Raw genomic sequence first — 21,081 nt, 5'->3', positions numbered from 1 at the left:
ATATTGGTCATCATTTTTTCAAAAATTCAAAATGGTGGAAAATCTATATAACTGGAAGTTATGGGTTCTTCAGGCAAATTTGTTCCTCATGAGGAGAGGCATCTCTGTGCAAAGTTTAAACGACATACGGGGCATGAGATATGCCCATTCAAAGTTTGCGATTTCAATCGGTTGCTATAGCACCCCCTTTGGCCAATTGATGTAATATTGCTTCATTTGCATCCTCCCATGACCCTCTACCACTGTGCCAAATTTCACATGGATTGACCAAGTCAGTGAGGAGAAAAACATGGAACAGACACAGAGTTTTCATCATTATATAGTAAAATAAAATGGAAAGAATTTGACTGGATGTAAGAAAGCAGATGTTTTAATACAATTTTTATTATTTATTCATATGTGAAAGAACCAGCTACAGCATTATGCTGAGAAACTGTACAAAACAGGAGAAAAAACATCTTCTGGGACTGTCCAGTAATTCAAGGGTTCAGAGAAAATGTTAAAAATGAAATTAACACACTATAGAAGTGGATGCCCTCACATCCATTTTTAGTTTTGCAAGGATCTATCAATAAGACACATATGGCACAGACCAGAGGTATATATTGTGGATACTTTTACTGATTGCAAAGAAAATTAGAACTGTGAAATGAAAGGACACAAAACCACTGGCTAGAACTCAGTGGTTGCAGAGACTGAACAGGTTTACACAGAGAAACAAATGGCTGCAAGTCTGCAACTGCATATGGACTCCATTATACAAAAGTGTACTTGTGTTACACTGTGCACAGGTGTTTAACCAAGTGAGATGGGTCATCGTAAAAAAAAAAAAACAAAGACATGGAGCTGGAGGAACATGGTTTTGTCCTTTGTGCAGATGCCCCAGTTTTAAATAACTATTCCATATACTTACATACTTTATGTGATTAAAATGACATCAAAAGGCTGAAATTCTCTTAATTGGTAAATTCCCACAAATATGCTGACACACACATCTTTATCAGACACAAGAGATGAACTACAAATACAAATCAGCACTACGGTGTTTGAGATACAGAGAATGTGATAAACGTATGCTGTGATCTGCACCAGTCTTTGAATCTGTATGTTGAATTAGTATTTGTAAGATCGTATTTGTTTCAGCTCACTCTGTCATTACAGTAACGACATGCATTTCATTAGTACCAGAAATCAAAATGGTTAACTGTGCATTTATAATTTACCATCACATACGTCATAGCAGAAAAGTAGAGGATAGCCAAAATGAAATAGAGCCAGAAAAATGCCTTATCCAGTTTGTTGGCAAACATTTGATGTCTCTCACTTTCCAGTGTCTGTGCGTCAAGATTCTCCAGGAAGTTCAGCACTTTTCGGAGCATTCGCGTGTTCTCCACTGTGCCATCCACCTGAACCACACTGATGTCAGCTTTGTCTTCTGTAGGGATTAAAGTCGCAACCAGAGCAGGTTATACAGTGTTATGAAAAATCAAGATTTTGTGAGTGTCTAAACACCCTACTCAGTCACTACAGTGAAGCTGTCCTCACCTTCATCATCTTTCTTTTTTCTCTGGACTGGGGAGCAGCAGCAGAGAATGAGGCTGCCATCTTTGGCCAATCGTGTCATCACCATGGACGCCAGCATGCTCACCACCAAGAGGACCAGACAAATGCAGAAGTGAGTTCCTGCAGCGAAGACAAAATGTTTCAGTGAATCAAAGTGTAATGCCGTTGAAGTATTTGGTTTGTGAGGGTATTTCTGTCTGTGTGTGAGCTGACTGACGGATGACGGGGCTGCAGGCGCTGTCTCCCGGGAGCTGATCGTTGAGGATGATGAGGAACATGGTGAAGCTGAGCACAAGAGTGACCTTGAAAGAGTTGCGTTCTCCGCCTCCAAGCGGCAGGGCGAAGCTGACCACATCAGCCAGGACGATCAGAATACTGGGCAGCATTAATGTTATGAAGGGGTTGGTGTATTTGATGCTTAATTGCACCTGAGGAGAATATAATATAATATGTTTATAGTCACATAAAAATAACAATCATTGTGTTTTCATTACCTTAGAATGAGCTGTTTATCCCAATCTGGTCCATAGAAACCAGATCCCAAGATGGTAACTATTCAGTCAAATGGAATTGCTCACCTAGCGCATACACCAAAACAAGTTTCTAGCTTTTGGGTTTACTTCCTGAATATGTTAGCTGTGACAGGCTCCAGCCATTCATAATAAAGGCCTGTATTAAGTAGATTATAAATTACTATTACACACATTTGTGATCTTACCAGGATGTAATTGCGTTCATCGGTCTGTCTGGCAAGGAACGCATTGTCAGTCTGCCAATCTCCATGGGTCCCATCGACCATTTTCAACTGTTCAAATTCCAAAAGTGTACCACATCCTGAATGAAATGAAGCCTTCTTTACAACACTGAAGGGTAACCATTGAAGAAATTTAACAGACCTTTACACAATGCACAATGCAATGAGGTAAAACTGAATTTAAACAATGTTGAAATTGAAAGAGTATATGAAACAAAGTTTTTGGGAGTAATAATAGATGATAAAGTTTGTTGGAAGCCTCACATAAAGCATGTAAAACAGAAATTATCCAAGTCTATTTTTATTCTTTACAAAACAAGAGATTTATTGAATAAGAGCTGCCTTCATTTGCTGTACTTTTCACTTGTGATGCCTTACATGACATACTGTGCTGAAATTTGGGGAAATACATACAAAACGAACCTAGATCCAATAATTAAACTGCAGAAAAGGGCTATTAGGATAATAAATGGAGTTGGATACCGTGATTCTACAAATCAGCTTTTTATAAGATCACACACATTAAAATTTTTGGACATTGTATATTCAAAAACATTAGAAATTATGTTTCGAGTGGTAATTAAGACAATTCCCGTTTGTATTCAAAAAATGTTTAAGCTAAGGCATGTGGTTTATAACTTAAAGGGGTTGCTAATGTTTGAAACTCAAAAAGTCAGAACTAATCTAAAGTACAGATGTGTGTCAGTTTTGGGTGTAAAATTATGGAATGGACTGAACGATGAAACAAAAATGTGTAATTCTATGTCAGTCTTCAAGAAGACTTTAAAATTTAATATTATCAAAAGTTACAATGAAATTTGATGATTTGAAGTCATTTTGATGATTTGAATTCAATTTTTCTGTTTAAGTTAGCATGTGTTTTGTAATGATGTATTAGTACTGATGTTTTATTGTGAATTATTCAGTTAATCCTCTGATGGTATAGGATAGGCAAAAATAAGCCTTGGGGCTTCAGCCTACTCCTTTTTCGGTTGCTATCTGATAAATTCCTTTGTAAAAACATGATTTTATTTTTGTTGTTAAACCGAAATAAAGCATTCATTCATTCATTCATTCAATGCGCAGCTCACCCTCCAACAGTTCGTCGGACATTGAGGTGCTGAAGGGCTACAGAGATCTTGTAAACTCCTTTCCAACCCCACACTCACAGTTTTTTTTCATTTTCAAACTTTAAGTCATTCCCCTAAAGCAGTTAATCAGACTTTGGGCAGCTCCCTGTCTAGGAATAACCATAACTTAAGAATATTTTAACTACCTTACCTCTTGTGTCTCTGATGTCAAGGCCGAACCCAAAATACCAGACTAAATGCTGTCATTGTACATTTCTGCAAATCATTGATGTATTACATGTGTTTCATATGTAGCAGGTATGTTGAATCTTTACATTGCCATTACCATTTTTATGGTAGCAGTTTTAAACATGTCCCTAACGCCAATAAACAGTTTTACTCCAAAACATTGTGGTTAGGTTTAGGAAAGACATCATAAGTACTTTTGTCACCAATGTAATGTGAATTATGTCACATACGATTTTCTCACGACATATGTCACATACGATTTTCTCACGACATATGTCACATACGTCACATCATAGACGTCACTAGTAGCATGCTACACACAAGCATACTAGGTAGGGGTGTAACGGTACACAAAAATCACGGTTCGGTACGTACCTCGGTACACAAGTCACGGTTCGTTTTTTTTTCAGAAATGAAAAAAATAGACAACTATTAAATATCTTTTACTTATTGGTAACCTTATTAAAACATACCACCACAGCAGTTAACTCTTTTTACACAATTTTTGAATGAAACAAATATATATAAAATCCTGCTTTTTCACATTTTTGAATGAAAAATATAAATCTAAATTTCTGCTTAAACAATTTTACTCAATTAAAATAAAAAGTATAGTGCAGCTGGTCAGCTTTAAAGCCTGCTCAGATTCAGTTTTACTAGGAACTTACTTAGCTTTCCCACTTTGTTAAAGTGCAGTAAACCAAACATGCTTCAATATCTAAAGTGTAGCTTAAACAATTTTACTCAACTCCAGTGGCGTTGGTTATTTCTTTAGCGCGATGGTCAGGGAAACGCTCTTTCTTTATAAATGACGACGATATCGTAGTTTGCACCAGATTGCTTTTTCTAGTCGTGCCGGTTAATGTTCAAACTCGGGTGGTGTCGCTTTAGATACGTTAGCATGTTATACGTGTTTCCAAGTACATACCCGACCGCTGTTCTGCAGTGTTGGCACACTGCTTTTGTCTTGTCCACGTGTTTATTTCCATCTTCGTATTTTACCCTGAAACCAAAGTGTTCCCAAATGGAGGACTTAAAGTTTGCGGGTGGGTCTTCAGGTTCGTCAGGCTCACTCGCCATGTTGTCAAAATGCGAGAATGTGCTGCACAAAGTGAAAGCGGAGATTTACGGTCGGACTCAGTCCGTCACTCAATTATGTCCGTCGGGGAAGTAGCTATTTTAAATGGTTCGGCTCGCAAAAACAGAATTAAAATAAAACAAAATAAAATAAAATAAAATAATATCTTGTGCCCAATAATTCGGTACAGGGTCGTGCCGAACCGAAAGTCGCATACCGAACAGTTCGACACAAATACATGTACTGTTACGGCCCTAATACTAGGCTATGTTTTTAGTAAAAGAAATCAATGTTGACTTCCCAACGCGGACACCAATCTCCTGGGTGAAAGTCCTACGGTTGTTTGACCCACCCACACACCCTACAGGGTCTTCTTTGGTATTCATACAACATGGCATGGACTTTGTTACTTGTTATGCTTCATCATGTCTGTTACCAGCTCACCCTTTTCCCCTTTAGGGTCGGTGGGCTTGTGGGTAACCTATGAGATTGTAACATGTACTTCAGTGTGTACGGGGGGAAGCAGCTCTCTCAGGTTGTCATGGTGGCAAGAAGTGATGATAGTCAGCAGAATTGCCATCCTTCCTCCTGCAGAGTGGTACTCACCACTAGAAGCTTGTTACCAGCTACTAATGAGCCACGGTAATGTTAATAAGCTAGCCTGTTCCCAACTACGGTCAGAGCTGGTGAGCTGTCACCGGGAGATGTAACACGTCACTTCCTCCTCTGCTCCTGTAATAATTACTATGGCCACTATGTGTCAGCCCTGTGATACTCTGGTGTCCTGTCCAGGGTGTACCCCCACCTCTTGCCCAATTTCTGGGATAGGCTTCAGCCCCTCTGCAACACCTAACAGGACAAGCGGTTACAGAAAATGAATGAATAACTTGAATGGGGATATAAATATTTAATCTTGCAGCTCTGCTAGACTTTTCAAAGGTTATCAAACCACATGGATCAAATCCTGATAATGAAATATATAATTTTGCATGGGAAGTGACGCTCAAAAAAATGTATCCACTAACAATATCTTATCATCTTTTTCCAAATGTATGTCAATGGGGAAAGGTCTTTTTGGGCCCAATTGACCTATGACTAAGCCACACCCCCCTCCACTCACTCGGACAAACTATCAACATTCAGTGACCGGTGCTATGGCAGGTGTCATAGTACACGGCATTTCGCAGGAGGCAATTGATGATTTTTGGGGACATGATCAGATGTCATTGAGAAGTAATCAAAAGGGCCTAAACTACACATTGGAGGGATAGGCTATATTCATCATTTTATTGTTGAGAAGATGGATGAAAAGCTTAAATTACAAACCAAAATTTACAGGTCACAGTGTACGCTTGTGAACTGCATCTCGTTGGCGTCGCCATCAAAGACAACAAGTTAAAGTGCCACTGAAGTTTTTGGCTCAGAATATGAGAAAAGGATAACAACCTTTTTACCATCTTTACCAAGAGTGTCTCTCCATTAGTTTGGTGCTACAGTACATCGAATCATTCAGCATAACATTTGCCAACCTTTGTTATCTCTGCGATTACAGATAAATTAATGAAGCTAAGCTCCAGAAGTTAACGTTAGCTTAACTAAAGCCCTTTGGACAACAGCTAACAATGATGTACGATCACCAAAGTACAAAACTAATGAACTCCCAGTAAACAAGGTGACATGATGAACAATGCAGCTAGGAGCTAACGGTAGGCCAACTTTATCTAACGTTAGCTAGAGATGTTAAAGATAACGTCACCGCACAACTTTATCCAAAGGAGACACTTTTCTTGGTTGAGATGTGGTTTAAAGTGTAAAAAATACACCTCGTCGCCCAGCCTCTCAGGATACCTTGTGTCGGAGTTGCATGTACCCCATGCACACCGTTTGACCATTTTTAAACTTCAAATCTCCAAAAAAGCTCATAAAACCGAACAAAACTGACTTTCTGTAATGCATTTCAATGAACGTCCAGGCGGAGAATGTCCAGGTGTATGGGAATGGCTATATGCACTGTGATTGGCTCATCGCGTTTGAGGGCGGGACTTAGCCATCGGTCAATTGCATCACAGGCTTTGGAGTTGTAACTCCACTGTTTGGCCACTATGAAAATTGACCTCAAAGCTTAGCGCACTTCCTGGAGGGGCCTTGTTGTAATAATCTGCTAGCACAATTGACCTATGTGGGGTTTTTTTTGTTTGTTTGTTTTTGTGAGAGCTGACTGGTTTAATTTGGACTTAAACAGTGGTGTCGCCTAGATGTTACACCATCCATCACCCCCCCGCCTACCTAATATAGCTCATATAAATGTAATAAACTGTGTCATACGTATGAAACATACAAATGTAACATCCGTGGTTTTCAGAAACGTACAATGCCAACTCTTTACCCCAGCGTGTGGGCTGCAAGGCCCCATCTAAGACTTCTATAGGGCTATATCCCTATATATCTCTCTCTAATTGACGTCAAAGCCTTTGGCAAATAAAGGTTCTGCGTTCCTCTTAACTGTAAACAGATGTTTTATGCATACAACTGGTGGCATTCTGAATTCAATGTGGTGAAGTAAGGGTTTGCCACAAAAAAAGCTGCACGAAACAATTTGGCAGGACGATTAAAAACATCTTGTGTTTTTAAAAAATATACATTTATGGTTATTTCACACAGTAGGACACATTTTTAAAAGCATAAAAGAAAAACATGATCACACCATGAAGAAGATAAGTCAAAATCTTCAGGATTAACACTGATACGTACAATGATAACATCCAGTTTGCTCCGAAACTCACCATCATCTGACCAAGTCTGGATAGCAACAGGGCATGCGTCCCAAGCGAAGGGATAGTTAAAAAGATTGACCTCGCAGTTCACCTCGGCAGTGATGATCACACTGTGCTTCACTGTGCCATTACTGATCACCAGCAGATCATGCGAGCTGTGCCTCATAGTTGTTGTTATTCTACACAGGTGAGAGACAACAAAGCGATATCGAGGAGATCATGCGTTGAATTTGTAAGAATTGTGTAAGTTACTAAACATTACGTAACTTACCCATTTGTTACACGGAGCTCTGGGGTCCAGACTTTGCTTACGGGCAGGACCACTTGATCATATGGGTAAACTGATGTGTCCCATGCCAACTCAGGATCTTCCCATTTCTGTGGTTTCAAATCAAAATCAGTGAAGCATACTCTTTGTTTTATTTTTGTTCATTTGTACGTATTTTGAAACTTACAAGTGAGGCTTGCAGACGACTATTTAGGCGGAGATTCTTAGTGTCCTGATGAAAAAAAATGTGGTTAGGCAGTGTCAACACTATTGGAGTGCTGGTGGAAACTAATCTGTATCCTTGCTCAGTTAAAGGACATCCTTTACTTTTTTTTTTTACCTGATCTCAACACATATTTAGCAGGTTTATGTTAACAAAGCTTGGGAATAATAACACCAACTGTAATTATAATTAAAGTAATGAGCTCTCCTCAAGCTATGAGCGGTCTAAGAAGAGAAACAAAAAAAGAATTTTCAGTTAGCTCCACTTTAAAATGTATAAGACGATACTTACAACTGACAGAGTCTGGTACTCAATAAATGGCACCATAATCATTTGGCTGCAGTTTTCATACTGAGGCTGAGATACAAACTTTTTGTTGGCCAAAATTTCAGCCAGACATCTGCGTGATTTGCATGTGGATTCAGCATGTGGGCATCCTGAAATTAGAGACAATTGTTAAGATATATTCAGAAATACTTCTCCCACTCTACTTCTCCCTAAAACAATGTTTTGTGAGCTGTGAGCTTACACTTACCTACAATTAGTAAACCCAGGAAGAGGACTGCCTTCCACAGGCTGTGGGTAGAAAATCTCACCATGTCTAACAATTTAATTCACAAACGACTCATTGACTGACAGCTGTGTGTCATCCCTTTACGTTCCGCCTCGCATGACACTTAAATAGGCCTGTCTGTGACGTTTACCCACGTACTCCCAACACAACAAGACAATATGAGCGACCCACAATGGTCTGTAAGAAAATACCATCTCGTGATTAATTACAGTGAGCGTTCAGTGCATCCTTCAGTGATCTTGTGCAAACAGTCAGAACACAAATGCAATTACTCATACTGTCTGTTTACCTGCTATCTCCAGCTTCTATTTGTTGTTATACCAGGTCATGCTACTTTGCATTACAATGGGCCTGTGGCTGCTGGACAAAAGAGTAAACTGAATAACAGAGACATGGTTTACCCTGAAAGTCCCTTAGTCGTAGATACAGAACAAAGACTGTGTTTTCTGCGTGTTCCAGGGACGGCGTGTCTTTGTTTTGACAGCTGGATGATTTTATAATATGACTCTATGGGGCTTTAAGTGTCTGTGGGCCCCTTAAAAATGTAAAAGCACATATCAAATGATCAATATTTTATAATGGATTATCAATATTTTCAGTGATTTACAGGCATACATAGATGTTCAATGAAAAAGGCACAAAATTGAGTTATTTTTGCATATAATCAGTCGAATAATGTTATTTACAATCTTGACACATTCTGTGGTGATATCTTGAGTGGTTTAATGGGTGCCTGTGTCATTATGTGCCATGAAAACGTAGAGACAGCTGGTGTGTGTGTGTGTGTGTGTGTGTGTGTGGTATTTCGTCCCCACCCCACTTATGCCCCTGGCCCAAATTTGTTTAGTTCACGGACTGCTGCATCTTGGACGCATCCTGGGGTGATCCCAAGATCACAGCAACACCCATATCAAGATGCAAGATGGTCTCTAGGCATGTAGGGTAAGGACAATTTTAAAAGCGCTAATCAAAGACAAAAATGAATTCATTATAAGTTTGCAAAAGTGAATTGAAAACAATCTCCAGGAGATTAAAACAAATTTCCAACAGGCTGCTAGCTATTAGCGTGTCTCCAATCAAGTGAAGTGCTTTATGAAAAAGGCATTTTGACAATGATATCAAACCCTTTATACTCTGTAAAACTAAACTTTGAAGCTGTCTGCTTTTTCCTGGATTATTGGACCACTGGGAAACAGGTGCTTTATCTTGAATACGTCACATTTGTGTCATACCTGATTGACCTGATCATTATCAGTCACCTCTGAGGTTATCACCTTCTGCTCTAAAATATGTCAGACAAACAACAGCCTTCACTGTTTCAAAGGCTCTCCACGCTGCAGGCTTGACCTCCTTCTCCTCTGGCACCTCTGGCACCTTGTATACTCTGGGAATACAGGTGCATTGTTCTTTTGGTATCTGCTTTAGGTTTTATGAAGGAAATACTACAATATAACATCTCCTCTTAATCTGACACCAGGTTTAAATCTCATATCTGCATTCTTGGCTCATATCTTCATCCATCTGAAGCCCATTCTGAATAAAACTAAGCTGCCCTGTCCCGCTGCAGCCCCGTCGCCAGAAGAAAATGTTGTAGGCTATGCTTCTGCAACATTACATTTTCATTATTTAGACATATTCTTTGTCACCAGGAGGTCAAGAGGATGGCGGGTGACATGTCACCTTTTCTTCAAAACCGACAAACAACAAAACCAGATGTGATTTAGCGAGTCAATTCTGTCTTTCCAGTGGCCTTTTTGGCACCACATGTGGTGTTTTGTAGCAAGATAAAGTGGTTGTTTTTTACTGAGACATCTCTGCATTTCCTGCCAGGATAGTATGAAAAGTGATGGATTTTTTACCAAGACATTGCTACTTTCCAGCAGGCATTGTGCCACTTAACCTGGGTATTTTAAGCCAAAACATGATCTTTCCTAACCATAACCAAGTGGTGTTTGTGCCTAAACCTTACCACATATTATCACCATGGAAAGTTTCCACGTCCACTACTTAATAGCATAAGAACATAATTTTTCTGCTGACAGACGTTTTCTGTTTAATTTTCATGGCAAATATTGTAGTACTTGTTTTATTTATAGTGCTACTAATTTACTAATATATCTAATATCTAGTTAGTCATTAATCTGGTCAAGATTTCTGCAAAATATCTTTTCAGTAATATTAAGCTTCACATTTGTGTTATATAAATGAATCTCCTGAGATGTTAGATGTTGCTTTAGTGTCTTGTAAAGTGCCACACGATGCAGGACACATAAACAGATAAATAATTAATCAACCTTCCTGTAGTTTTACAGTTTATGGCATTTTCATGTACTGCAGTAAAGGAAGTAATACTATTTTTTTTCCCTTTGTTCACACTCATCTGATGCCTGTAAATGACGACTGATGAACTGATCTTTGCAGGTTATCTGGGGAGGAATGTCTCTTATCTCTGTCTTCACACATCATCTGAAACATCCAATACGTGATGAATCAGGTGGGAAAGGGGGGGGGGGGTATCATGTTCTATTTTTAAAAACACAACAGGGTTGTTTCGGTGTTGCTGACCTCAATGCAACAGCTTTAGATGCTCTTATGGCTGCAATAAATGTGGTTTAAAAGTTAAGTGTGTTCTGGCGGCTCAGCTGTGATCTCCCTTATCAGAATCTAATTGCGGACAACAGAGACAAAGCAAATCCTTGTGCCAATGGCAGCGTCTCCACCTGATGGAGCAAAGGTTAACTTTCTGTCTAATGAATCATGGAAATCCGGACGGAAATAACTCAAATGTACATACCTGCAAAAATAACCCTACAAACCATCAATATTCCTCCGCCATTATCATTTTGTGGAAGATTATGCAATTTCTGTTTCGTCATCCAGAAGCAAACAGTCAGAAGACACTGGATGTACTTGTCCGAAGGAACCTCGGAAATATTCCATAGGTCATAAATTCCTCCAGATTGTCCAATGAGGTTTCAGAGGGACGTGCTGTGATATCAGAAGAAATTGGGACTTTGCCTCAGGACCATGCCGGCCCCTGACACTCTGCGGCCAACAAACTCAGAGGTGACTTCCACTGTGGCAACACATAGTTTAATGCTCGGCAGAACTGATGGGCTTCTGTGACACTTGACCTAACTTCTACTCTGAAAGTAAGTGGAATATTAAAATACATGCTTTTTAAAAGACTTAAACAAGAATTCTGACATAGAGTGTTCAATTTTCTGTGCTGAGAGGGGAAAATAATCAAACTTGTGTTTCAGCAAACACTTCCAGTCTAATCTAAATCTAAATCTAAAGGATATTACTATGAGATATTAGCAGGGTCAAGCCAGCAAGTAGGGAAATAATTAACCGCAAGTTGTAAATCTAAGATGATATCATGGCTATCAAACACTTGATCTAACACAATGAAATCTTGTTATATCTTCATGTTGTAATTTTATTGTTGTTGTGTTGTCTTGCTGTTGTCGTTGCTGAAACTGTTGTGTCATGTTCTCATTTGCAACTGTGTTTTTTTTTAATATAATAGTGTCTTTTAGCAGAGAAATTATTCTCTGTTTCCTGTCCAGGGACTACAGATGAAAATCAGCTTATAGCTAACTCTGGTGCAGCTAAGTAGCTGTGCACTGTCCCTGTTAAATAAATTAATAAAAATAAAAGAATAATTAGACGTCATAAAATTAATTTGTTGACAAACAAATACAACAGCAAGTAATGAAATGAAGAAACATCATAAAAGATATCATGGCATGGGAGCATTTTTCTTTATTTCCTTTTTTCTTTTTCTTTGTGACATAATTTAAACTCAAATAACAAAATATAACACAATTAATTCCTGTAGCCATGATCTGGTAATTCTGTAGGAATCATGACATTAACGTCAACATTCAGACTCGAGTTTATCAGTCCACTGTGCTCTCATATAGCACAGACTGCAGTTTCAGGAGCTCAGAGTGTCATACAGAAGGATTCAAAAAGACAAATAAAAGGTTACACATAGACTATACACAGGTTGAGTTGATATAGACATGAAAATATTAGAACCATCCAACTGTAGTAACGCAAGCTAGTCTTGGTAATATTCTGTGCTCATTTTGTAACTATATCATAAAGTGGAGTGGGCAGGTGGGCCCCACTGACCCTTTTCTTTGACCTGATTGTCCTGTAACCTGTTTCTTTCTGTCTCATGAACAGTGATTGCTGTGTAGAAATCAGCAGTCTGAGACCTGTGACACCGCAGCTCATGAGCCAAGGATTCACTCACTTATGGGATGCTTGCTATTTTTTCAGTGCATTTTCCTCAACTCATTTATTAAACACCATCCCCACCTGCTGCAACATTGTTGTGACGTGATAGTCAGTGCAAAATAAATTGGTAATTTTACACATTTTTCAATTTTGAGAGCTTTTTTGGTCTCATCCTTTTTGTTTTATTTGATTTATGGATATTTTGAGATTTTATTGAAACACAAAACTTGTGTAACTACAAGTTAAGAAGCAGTTTTGCTCCTAAAAGTTTCGTGCATGATGGTTCATATTTCCACAATCTGTGACTTTATTTTCTCTGTGACTGTGTCAGTCTCTAAATATTTTTGTGAAGACTGCACTTGGCACTATTGCAACCTCTAAGCAGCCATGCATCATAAACTGAGATAAACACGACCTACATGTTCTCAGGTGACACAATTAAGCAATAAAAAATAGATAAAAGTTTAACAGACTTCTTGCAAGGAAGGACGTGGCTCTAAAAAACATATTGATCAGTGAGTAAGCTAAGGTGATAACATGCCTTTCATCAGTGTTACCTCAAACAGCTGTCGGACTACAAAGAAGTACAGTACAGGGAAGTGATAACAGTGTCCTGACTGTGTTGTATTTTAAGTGTGACTGAAAAGAAGGTGTGCGGTTAAAGTTTGACATCTGAGAAAACATTTGTAGGTGAAAGCTGTTAGAGGTGGTTAGAGGATAATAATTTACCCTCATGAGAACAAAAATAGAGGTCAAGGCTTTGCTTAATTAACCGAGACATACTTTCGGAGGGCTTGTGGAGTAACGACATATATACATATACTGTGCTTGTATTTTTTTTTGTCTATACATGTTTGACTTACAGCCACTTGGGGCAAAACCATAAAGAACTTTTATAAACACTGACACAGAGTGCTATACATTGTTTTGTTTTTATTTTTCTGACTAACTCAGTTTAGGACTACTGTCAAAAGCCTGCTATGTGACCCCTGCTTGCCATTGTCCTGGGTCACATCTGGAAGGCAACAGACTTTGCCAACTAACTAAAGAGATAAGCCAAACTGATTAAAAAGAGGTTCCTCGCTGCATGGAAGGTTAGATTTCCCTGACCCAAAGCCTTCATTAATCCTATCTATCTATCTATCTATCTATCACATATTATGTCATCAGTGTCCTAATGACCTTCAATTATGTGTCACCTATAACCTTGACGGAAACCAACATACCAAAGGGAACATGAGCAGTGAAGGACGGAGAGGCCTCTTTAAGTTTAATGGGTCCAGTTAATAAAATTAGCATTAACGATTCAGTTTAACATATAGAATACCTACTGAGTGAAGTCACAGTTTAACATTCAGCCGTATTAGATATTGAAGTGCGCTTGTGGTTTTGTTTATGTAACTGCCAGTGTGAGTTACTAATGATGTTGCAATAAATGTTGTAATTATTCTGTTTGTTGTCGCCCAGGGACTGCAGGTCACTAAATATGGCTCAGTGATTGGGATTTCCCCTGAAACCCTATTCCAGTTTCCTTTGTTCGCACCACAGGGAGAGTGCAAGTGCAGTGTGTGTCAGACACGCAGCCTTCTTTCTGCTATGCACCATGCACTCCAAATTAAAGGACAGCGCCCTCGCCACCTTTTGATGGTGCACATATTACAGAGACAAATATGGAAAATCAGTTAATTATGTGATGACAAATAAACTTAAATACGGTTCCTATTATTAATATTGTTAATATCATGGACTTTCTATGTCCAGATATGACGTGAAAGGTACCCTGGCTGCATTGGTTGTTGACGTTCTGGGACACCGCGTCAAATTCTGCCTGTTACATGCATTGTCTTCTTTCAGAATGCACTTCCGTTTTCACAGGAAATTTACAGTTTACATACAGTCTCTTTCAAAATAAACGCACTACGTCAGTACAACCAAACAGCATGGATACCAAGAGGTGAAGCTCAATAGAACGCCCCATAGCAACAGACTCGCCCATGGTTTCGTCCTACTGCCGCCATATTGGACTGTCAGCAGACCGCAGCAGACCCGCTTGCATACAAAAACACACAGACAAACGGAAGTATATCGCTATTAATTATGCTTACAATGCTACTCACCTCGTGATAGCTTGGTCACAGCTGCTTTTTCACGTTTTTGTAAAGCAAAATATAGACTTTAAAAAAACAAAACGAAGAAAAATGGCCTAGATGGCATCTCTACATATTACATCCACTTATGAGAAGATTAACTTAATTACCTCTTCACCTACACCCCATAAGCCAATCTACCAAAACATAAAAAAAAATAAAATTTCAATATTTTAACTAGAAACACATTAATGGGGACGTCACATAGTCAGGAGTGTTATCTTCCCTCCAAAACTGGCGTATGAAATTGATATTAAAACACTTTAAAACTTACACCTCAGGAGTTCTTACCTGTCGGGATCCTTCAGGAAACAGTGAAAGGCCAGGTGCGGGGTGTTCCACTGATAGTTGTTGCAGTTAATTGCACTACACTGTTTTCTTTTACTTTTTTCTCCTCTCTCCTTGACATCTTGTATGTTGTCTGGGTGCAACAGTTCAAGCTCAACAGTCCAAAATGGCGGCAGCGGTTCCACAGCGCCCCTAGTGGCTGTTGGCAAAAATTCATCAGCGCTTCGCCTCTTGGTATCCATGCTCTTTGGTACAACTACACAAATTCCAGTATTTTTTTTCTTCCAAGAACTAACGCACATGGTTGGGTTTAGGCAACAGAAGCACATGCTTGGGTTTGGGGAAAACCATGAACACCACTCTCCTGGGTTAAAGTTGGTGTTTGTTGGACCCATCCACCACCCTTCCCACCAAATTCAGACTTTCATCACCTTAACTTACGTTCTTGTCCATCCGCGTTTCCCCCTGATGCCGCTGAGCGCCATTAAAATAATATCAGCGACTGGCTGCATATCATGCTAACATTAAAGAATGGCTTTTTTGTCAGTGTCTGACGCTGCAAGTCACTGCCCAAGCGCCGGACTTTGATGACTTTGGTGTGAGACCGGGTTGACCAACATAACAGATGAAAGTAACTAAACAGGGAAATCCAAAAAAAATTAGTTGGCAAAGTAGCAGACATTGCTAAAAGTAAAAAACAAATAACAGTTACAGAGTGTGAAATACATCAAATGCCACCTATTTAGCTTCAACAGGTCAAAAAGATTATAGTGCTTCTTGCTAGCTGGTGCTCTTCTCAGGGACATGAATTCACTTCTGGCTGTCAACAAACGGAAACACTATGAATGGACTATAAAAATTCTGATGTATATTGTATAATTCCACATGCTGATCAGTGCTCACAAACACATGGTGCACTGACAAATCTGAAAAACAACTGACCTACAATGCATCAAAGTCCCAGAAGAGATACATATACATATTGAGAAAAACAAACAGACTAAAAAAAGAAATAAGCAATAACAAATGAAATCGCTACCTCTTCTATTTGTCACACACAACAAGCTGAATGAACAGAATCCTCTGCATGATCACATTTGGTTTTAACACAAAGTGTTTACAGAGAGCCTTTAGCTGATTTGGAAAGTTTCCAGACTATAATGGAACTTAGTAAATAATCAGCCAGTAAGAAAGTTGTGCTCTTGAAGTACATTTTTCACACCCAGAGCTCAAGTCATTTGCTGCTGATAGCCCAAGGCATGAGGTGACCGAAGCTGCTTGCTCAAACATGAAGAGTTCGGCTCAACAAACAAGTCTGAGAGCCTTTTACATTTCAGTCATATGTAATGAGTAAATCGCCGTCCCTCCTGCCTGTGGTTAAATGACTGTCATCCTAACATGCATTTCCATCTCTGTATTCCTACAGGCGACTGAAAGGTAGCTGTGGTCATAATGGGCACGGAAAGGGATGAGCAGATCGTCATTGATACCTACAACACTACAATCCATACACTGGGCATGCAAAATGAGGACAAGCAGCTGCGCTTTATGCAGAAGGATGGAAGGTTCCCGGTGGTTTTCCAGAAGGCCCCCGGACACTGGAGCCCGTTCCTGGTGGACATTTTCACCACTCTTGTGGAGATCCGCTGGAGGGTGATGTTCCTCATCTTTTCCCTCTCTTACATTCTCTCTTGGATGTTTTTCGGTCTCTGCTATTGGCTCATAGCGTATGTACACGGGGACACTGACGATGTAGATAGCGCACCCTGCGTGGAGAACGTGCGTGGCTTCACTGCGGCCTTTCTGTTCTCAATGGAGACCCAGGCGACTATTGGCTATGGCTTCAGGGGCATGACCGAGAACTGTATTGTGGCAATAATTGTGGTGACAGTTCAAGATGTATTTAGCTGCCTCATTGACACCATCGTCATCGGTATTGTTATTGCCAAAATGGCTTCAGCTCGTAAGAGAGCTCAGACGGTTGGTTTCAGTAGCTGTGCAGTGGTCAACCTACGAGATGGGGTTCTGTGTCTGTCGTGGCGAGTTGGGGACTTCAGGGGTAATCACATCTTGGAGGGTGTTACCAGAGCCATGGTAGTCCGCCATGTGAAACAGCCAGCTGGGACTGTTGTGATGTCATACGAGGAACTGCACATCCAGAATCGAGACATTGTCCTTGCCACACCGACCACCATCATCCATAAACTGGAGCCCGGCAGTCCTCTCTACAGCCTGGGCCCTGACAACCTGCTGGGGGACGACTTTGAACTGGTGGTGTCTTTCACCTACACCGGTGACTCGACGGGTATGCTCCACCAGACACGAACCTCCTACACACCAGCAGACATCCGCTGGGGACAACGCTTCCAGGACATGTTGAAACTGGGCAAGAGGCACTACAAGGTGGATTACGCTTTGTTCAATGTGACCACCTGGGTGCCTGTGCCACTGCTCAGTGCGGAGGAGTTTGACAGGAGGGAACGTCCAACAGAGGGGGGTGAGACCAGTGGTCCTCTCATTGCATCAACCATGAGCAACGGACATGCTTGCAATGTCAATCCTGACATCATTGAAGAGGTGATGCAGCAGACCTGTTTGTAAAGCGGGCATGTGATGGACAATGTGATAAGATGTGCTCTTGTAAATATATTTATGTGTAACTTTAGTGTTTACAGCCTGTTTTTTTGTGTTAGATGAATTTTATTTCTATTTCTGGGCTGGAGCCTATCCCAGGTGACACTAGGCAAGAGGCAGGGTACACCCTGGACAGGTCACCAGACTATCACAGGTCTGACACATAGAGACAGACAACCATTCACACCTTTGGGAAAGTTAAAGTCACAAGTTAACCTGCATGCCTTTGGACTGTGGGAGGAAGCCGGAGTACCCCAAGAAAACCCACACTGACACAGGGAGAACATGCAAACTCCGCACGGAATAGCTCCCCCATCCCAGGTTCGAGCCAGGGCCCCTCTTGCTGTGTGGCGACAATGCTAACCACTACACCACCATGCTGTTGTGTAAGATGAATAAAATCCATAAATGTAAGTCAAACAAAAGCTGTTTTTGTAAAACTCTAAAACGTGTTTGCTTTTATAATCGTACTTCTAAGTATTTTATTATTTGTATTTTGCTGGACAGAAAAAAATAAGACGTCATTTGTAAAAAAAAGTCCTTCAAATCTTGTACTCTTACACTCGAAATACTTAAAATATATTAATATGTCATTTTATTCTCAAATAAGACCACTTTTGTATCCCCATGTACAACAATTACCCTATAGCCCACAGTCTTTGGCTTTATGCAAGTGAATCCCATCACAGCAATATGCTCACTGTGAACTACCCTATTATATTTGTGTTCCCTGGACTGCAGGGTTGGAGGGTACACAAAGGAGAGTACTTTATTTTTAGGTTGTTGTTGTTGGTATCGGTGAGAGGGGGGCTCTCTCATTTCTTCTCTACTATTATGTACTGTATCATACTCTGCTGTAATGGTCGTTTAGTGTTTTGTGCACCAGTAAGTTGCTTGTAAAGTTGATCTTAGAAATGTCCTCACTCCACTGCTCTTATATTTATCGCTCTTGAAAAAGGCTCAGTCTTGTTGTCATCTAAAGGACATCGTACGTCACTTTGTCCACTTTACTTTGTGTTTCAGTTGGCTGTTTACTCAGTCAGTAAAGGGTGGCTTTGACTGACAGAAACCACCCAGCATGCACTCCCGAATTCACAGGCTTACACTCCCAATATATCCTGATTGGCCACCTCAAATCGATGATGTGGGAAAATGTCAGAGCTCATCAATGCAGGGTGGTAAAGGTGCCATATAGCCTACGACATTCAGAGTCTGGGCTGGAATCGTCTTTGGCTAACACTGCTCACAGTGCTAACAACAGCAACAGTGCTGACAGAGCTAACAGTGTTAACATGGAGCAGAGGGTGGGTGTTATGCTTTCGCAACAACACCGTCCTGCCACCATTGGTCAGAATGGCATTATTATCCTTAACTGCCATACGAGCGCAGTGCAGAGCAATGGCGATTAGCTGGCCAGTAGGATACACACTCAGGGAGTCACAGGAGCTCACAAGCACGTGCGGCTGGCCTGGCTACCTCAACAAAGAGCAGAGAAGCTCTGATAAAAGCAAACACAACAGAAGTGTGACTTCATTCTCTGCTCAGGACGCCATTACTCAACCACATCTTTACGTAGCAAATAGCTGGTGCTGTATTAATGTTCAAAATCTAACACATTGAACCTTTGAGGTCAGAGCAATACTGAGGCTACTAAATGCCTAAAATGTGATAATACCAGTTTGTAAATATTCTGTTTTTGTATTTTTCAATAACAAATTATTTTAATTAAATACATTTTCTAATACCAGTATTTTGTATTTATTAAAAAAAAATATACATTAGAGCTGTTTTCAAGAAATAATTAGCTTTTTAATGAGATATACTGTATGATGGAACAGTAAATTAAATGAAATTGTGTAAATTATGAATTTTTCTTGGTGATTTTTGTTTGCAGTGTCTAACATTTCAAAAGGGATTTCTAAATGTATGTCCTCCTGAGACCCTGCATCCTCATATAAGGACATCACATTTTGGGTTTACTTGAGCTTATACTTCATTCTACTTAACTTAGACCCGTTGTCCTCGTCCATGGACACTTTTTTGTCCCATCTAGTGGCCCTGACAGAGCGCAAAGAAGACAATCAAACTTGACTATGTAGACAAAGTAAAAGTTGTGACAAGGTTTCAATTCGTGAAGGATAATTTGCACAATACACTAATCCATGTAAAAACAAGATGGCAGTCATCTCTGTCAAGTCAGTCTGCAGCTGATCCTGACACAAAAGTGGGCAAGGTCCAAAACCTGATCACATTATATGGTTGAAACTTTTTTATTTATGATTAATAATGTTTGTAGTTTGATACGGCAACAAATTTGACCAATTTTAGCAACAGTAACAAGCTAAGACACTGTTAACTAGGAAGTACTCGTTTGAGGACATTGGGACTTAATTATCATAGACAATGTTAAGGTTTTTTGTTTTTTTTTTTACTTATTGCGTCCTATTGATCCCAAATAGTGAGGAGAAATAAAAAATGCAAACAAAAGTTCTGGTCTCAGGAGGATATAATGTAGCCTGCCTACATGACTGCTTGTTAGACTGCGTCAAGTCCCAAAAAGACTAGCTGACATCAGTGTGCTCGCTGGTGGGGGATCCTAATTAACTAAAACCAGAAAAAAATTATTTGGATACATTTGGTGAGCAAGTATCTGTAATATCAAGATAACTGTGCATCTCGTGTGATAATACTGATCACACAATGTTATGGCAGCACTTGGGTGAGTTGATCCAGTTTGCAGCTCCAGACTGCCACCTTGTGTTCACTGAGTGCACTCAATATCACTCCAGCAGTGATTCTCATTTAGGAAAGTCACAGATTTCACAATAAAAGTACTCCTCACCACAAACTATATTTGATTCTTAAACAGAAAAGGACAAACATTGTCTCGTGACGTTTAAATTCCAATTGTGGTTGACATGTTTGACCAGCTTCACAAGTGCAGTTTTGCAGCAACTCTGCAGATGCTTTGCGCTCAAACTGACGCTTTTCTCCATGTTTTCAGCGTCCCTGTGAGAAATAACAAGGTTTGACACCCCTTGTCATCCACTCACTCACTCACTCACTCACAGAGAGACAATGTAAACCCTCCATGCGGGCTCAGACCCTCAAACAGGCGCTGCTGCTTCCCATTGGCCACCGCTGCCAGCAGGGGCGGGGAGGAGCACACGTGTTTTTAAAGTCTGTCTTTGCAACGACAAACATCATC

At 40.0% G+C, this 21,081-nt stretch overlaps 2 protein-coding genes across 3 annotated transcripts; one reads left to right on the top strand and one right to left on the bottom strand.

Moving 5' to 3' along the window:
* Nucleotides 1-468: 468 nt before the first annotated feature.
* On the bottom strand, nt 469-15,365 carry LOC125879503 (zinc-activated ligand-gated ion channel-like). 2 transcript variants are annotated; one of them, XM_049561431.1, is made up of 9 exons: nt 15,243-15,365; nt 8,271-8,416; nt 7,944-7,988; nt 7,760-7,866; nt 7,498-7,667; nt 2,282-2,397; nt 1,781-1,991; nt 1,546-1,683; nt 469-1,435 (listed from the first exon to the last, which is right to left on the bottom strand). In XM_049561431.1, exons 2-9 carry the CDS (start codon nt 8,310-8,312, stop codon nt 1,179-1,181), a joined length of 1,086 nt encoding a protein of 361 aa, XP_049417388.1. In that variant the 5' UTR covers nt 8,313-8,416; nt 15,243-15,365; the 3' UTR covers nt 469-1,178. The 2 variants fall into 2 exon arrangements, with proteins under 2 accessions (XP_049417388.1, XP_049417387.1); XM_049561430.1 differs by lacking the exon at nt 15,243-15,365 and adding an exon at nt 8,515-11,467.
* On the top strand, nt 11,487-19,121 carry LOC125879505 (inward rectifier potassium channel 16-like). The gene is made up of 2 exons (XM_049561433.1): nt 11,487-11,705; nt 16,666-19,121. The coding sequence occupies exon 2, from the start codon at nt 16,692-16,694 to the stop codon at nt 17,838-17,840; it is 1,149 nt and encodes a 382-aa protein (XP_049417390.1). The 5' UTR covers nt 11,487-11,705; nt 16,666-16,691; the 3' UTR covers nt 17,841-19,121.
* The last annotated feature ends 1,960 nt before the right edge of the window (nt 19,122-21,081 follow it).

This window comes from Epinephelus fuscoguttatus, linkage group LG19 (assembly GCF_011397635.1).
Source record: "Epinephelus fuscoguttatus linkage group LG19, E.fuscoguttatus.final_Chr_v1".
In the NCBI taxonomy this organism is placed as follows: Eukaryota; Metazoa; Chordata; class Actinopteri; order Perciformes; family Serranidae; genus Epinephelus; species Epinephelus fuscoguttatus.
Note: the sequence above shows the minus strand (reverse complement) of the source record. Positions and strands in the feature narration are given on the sequence as shown.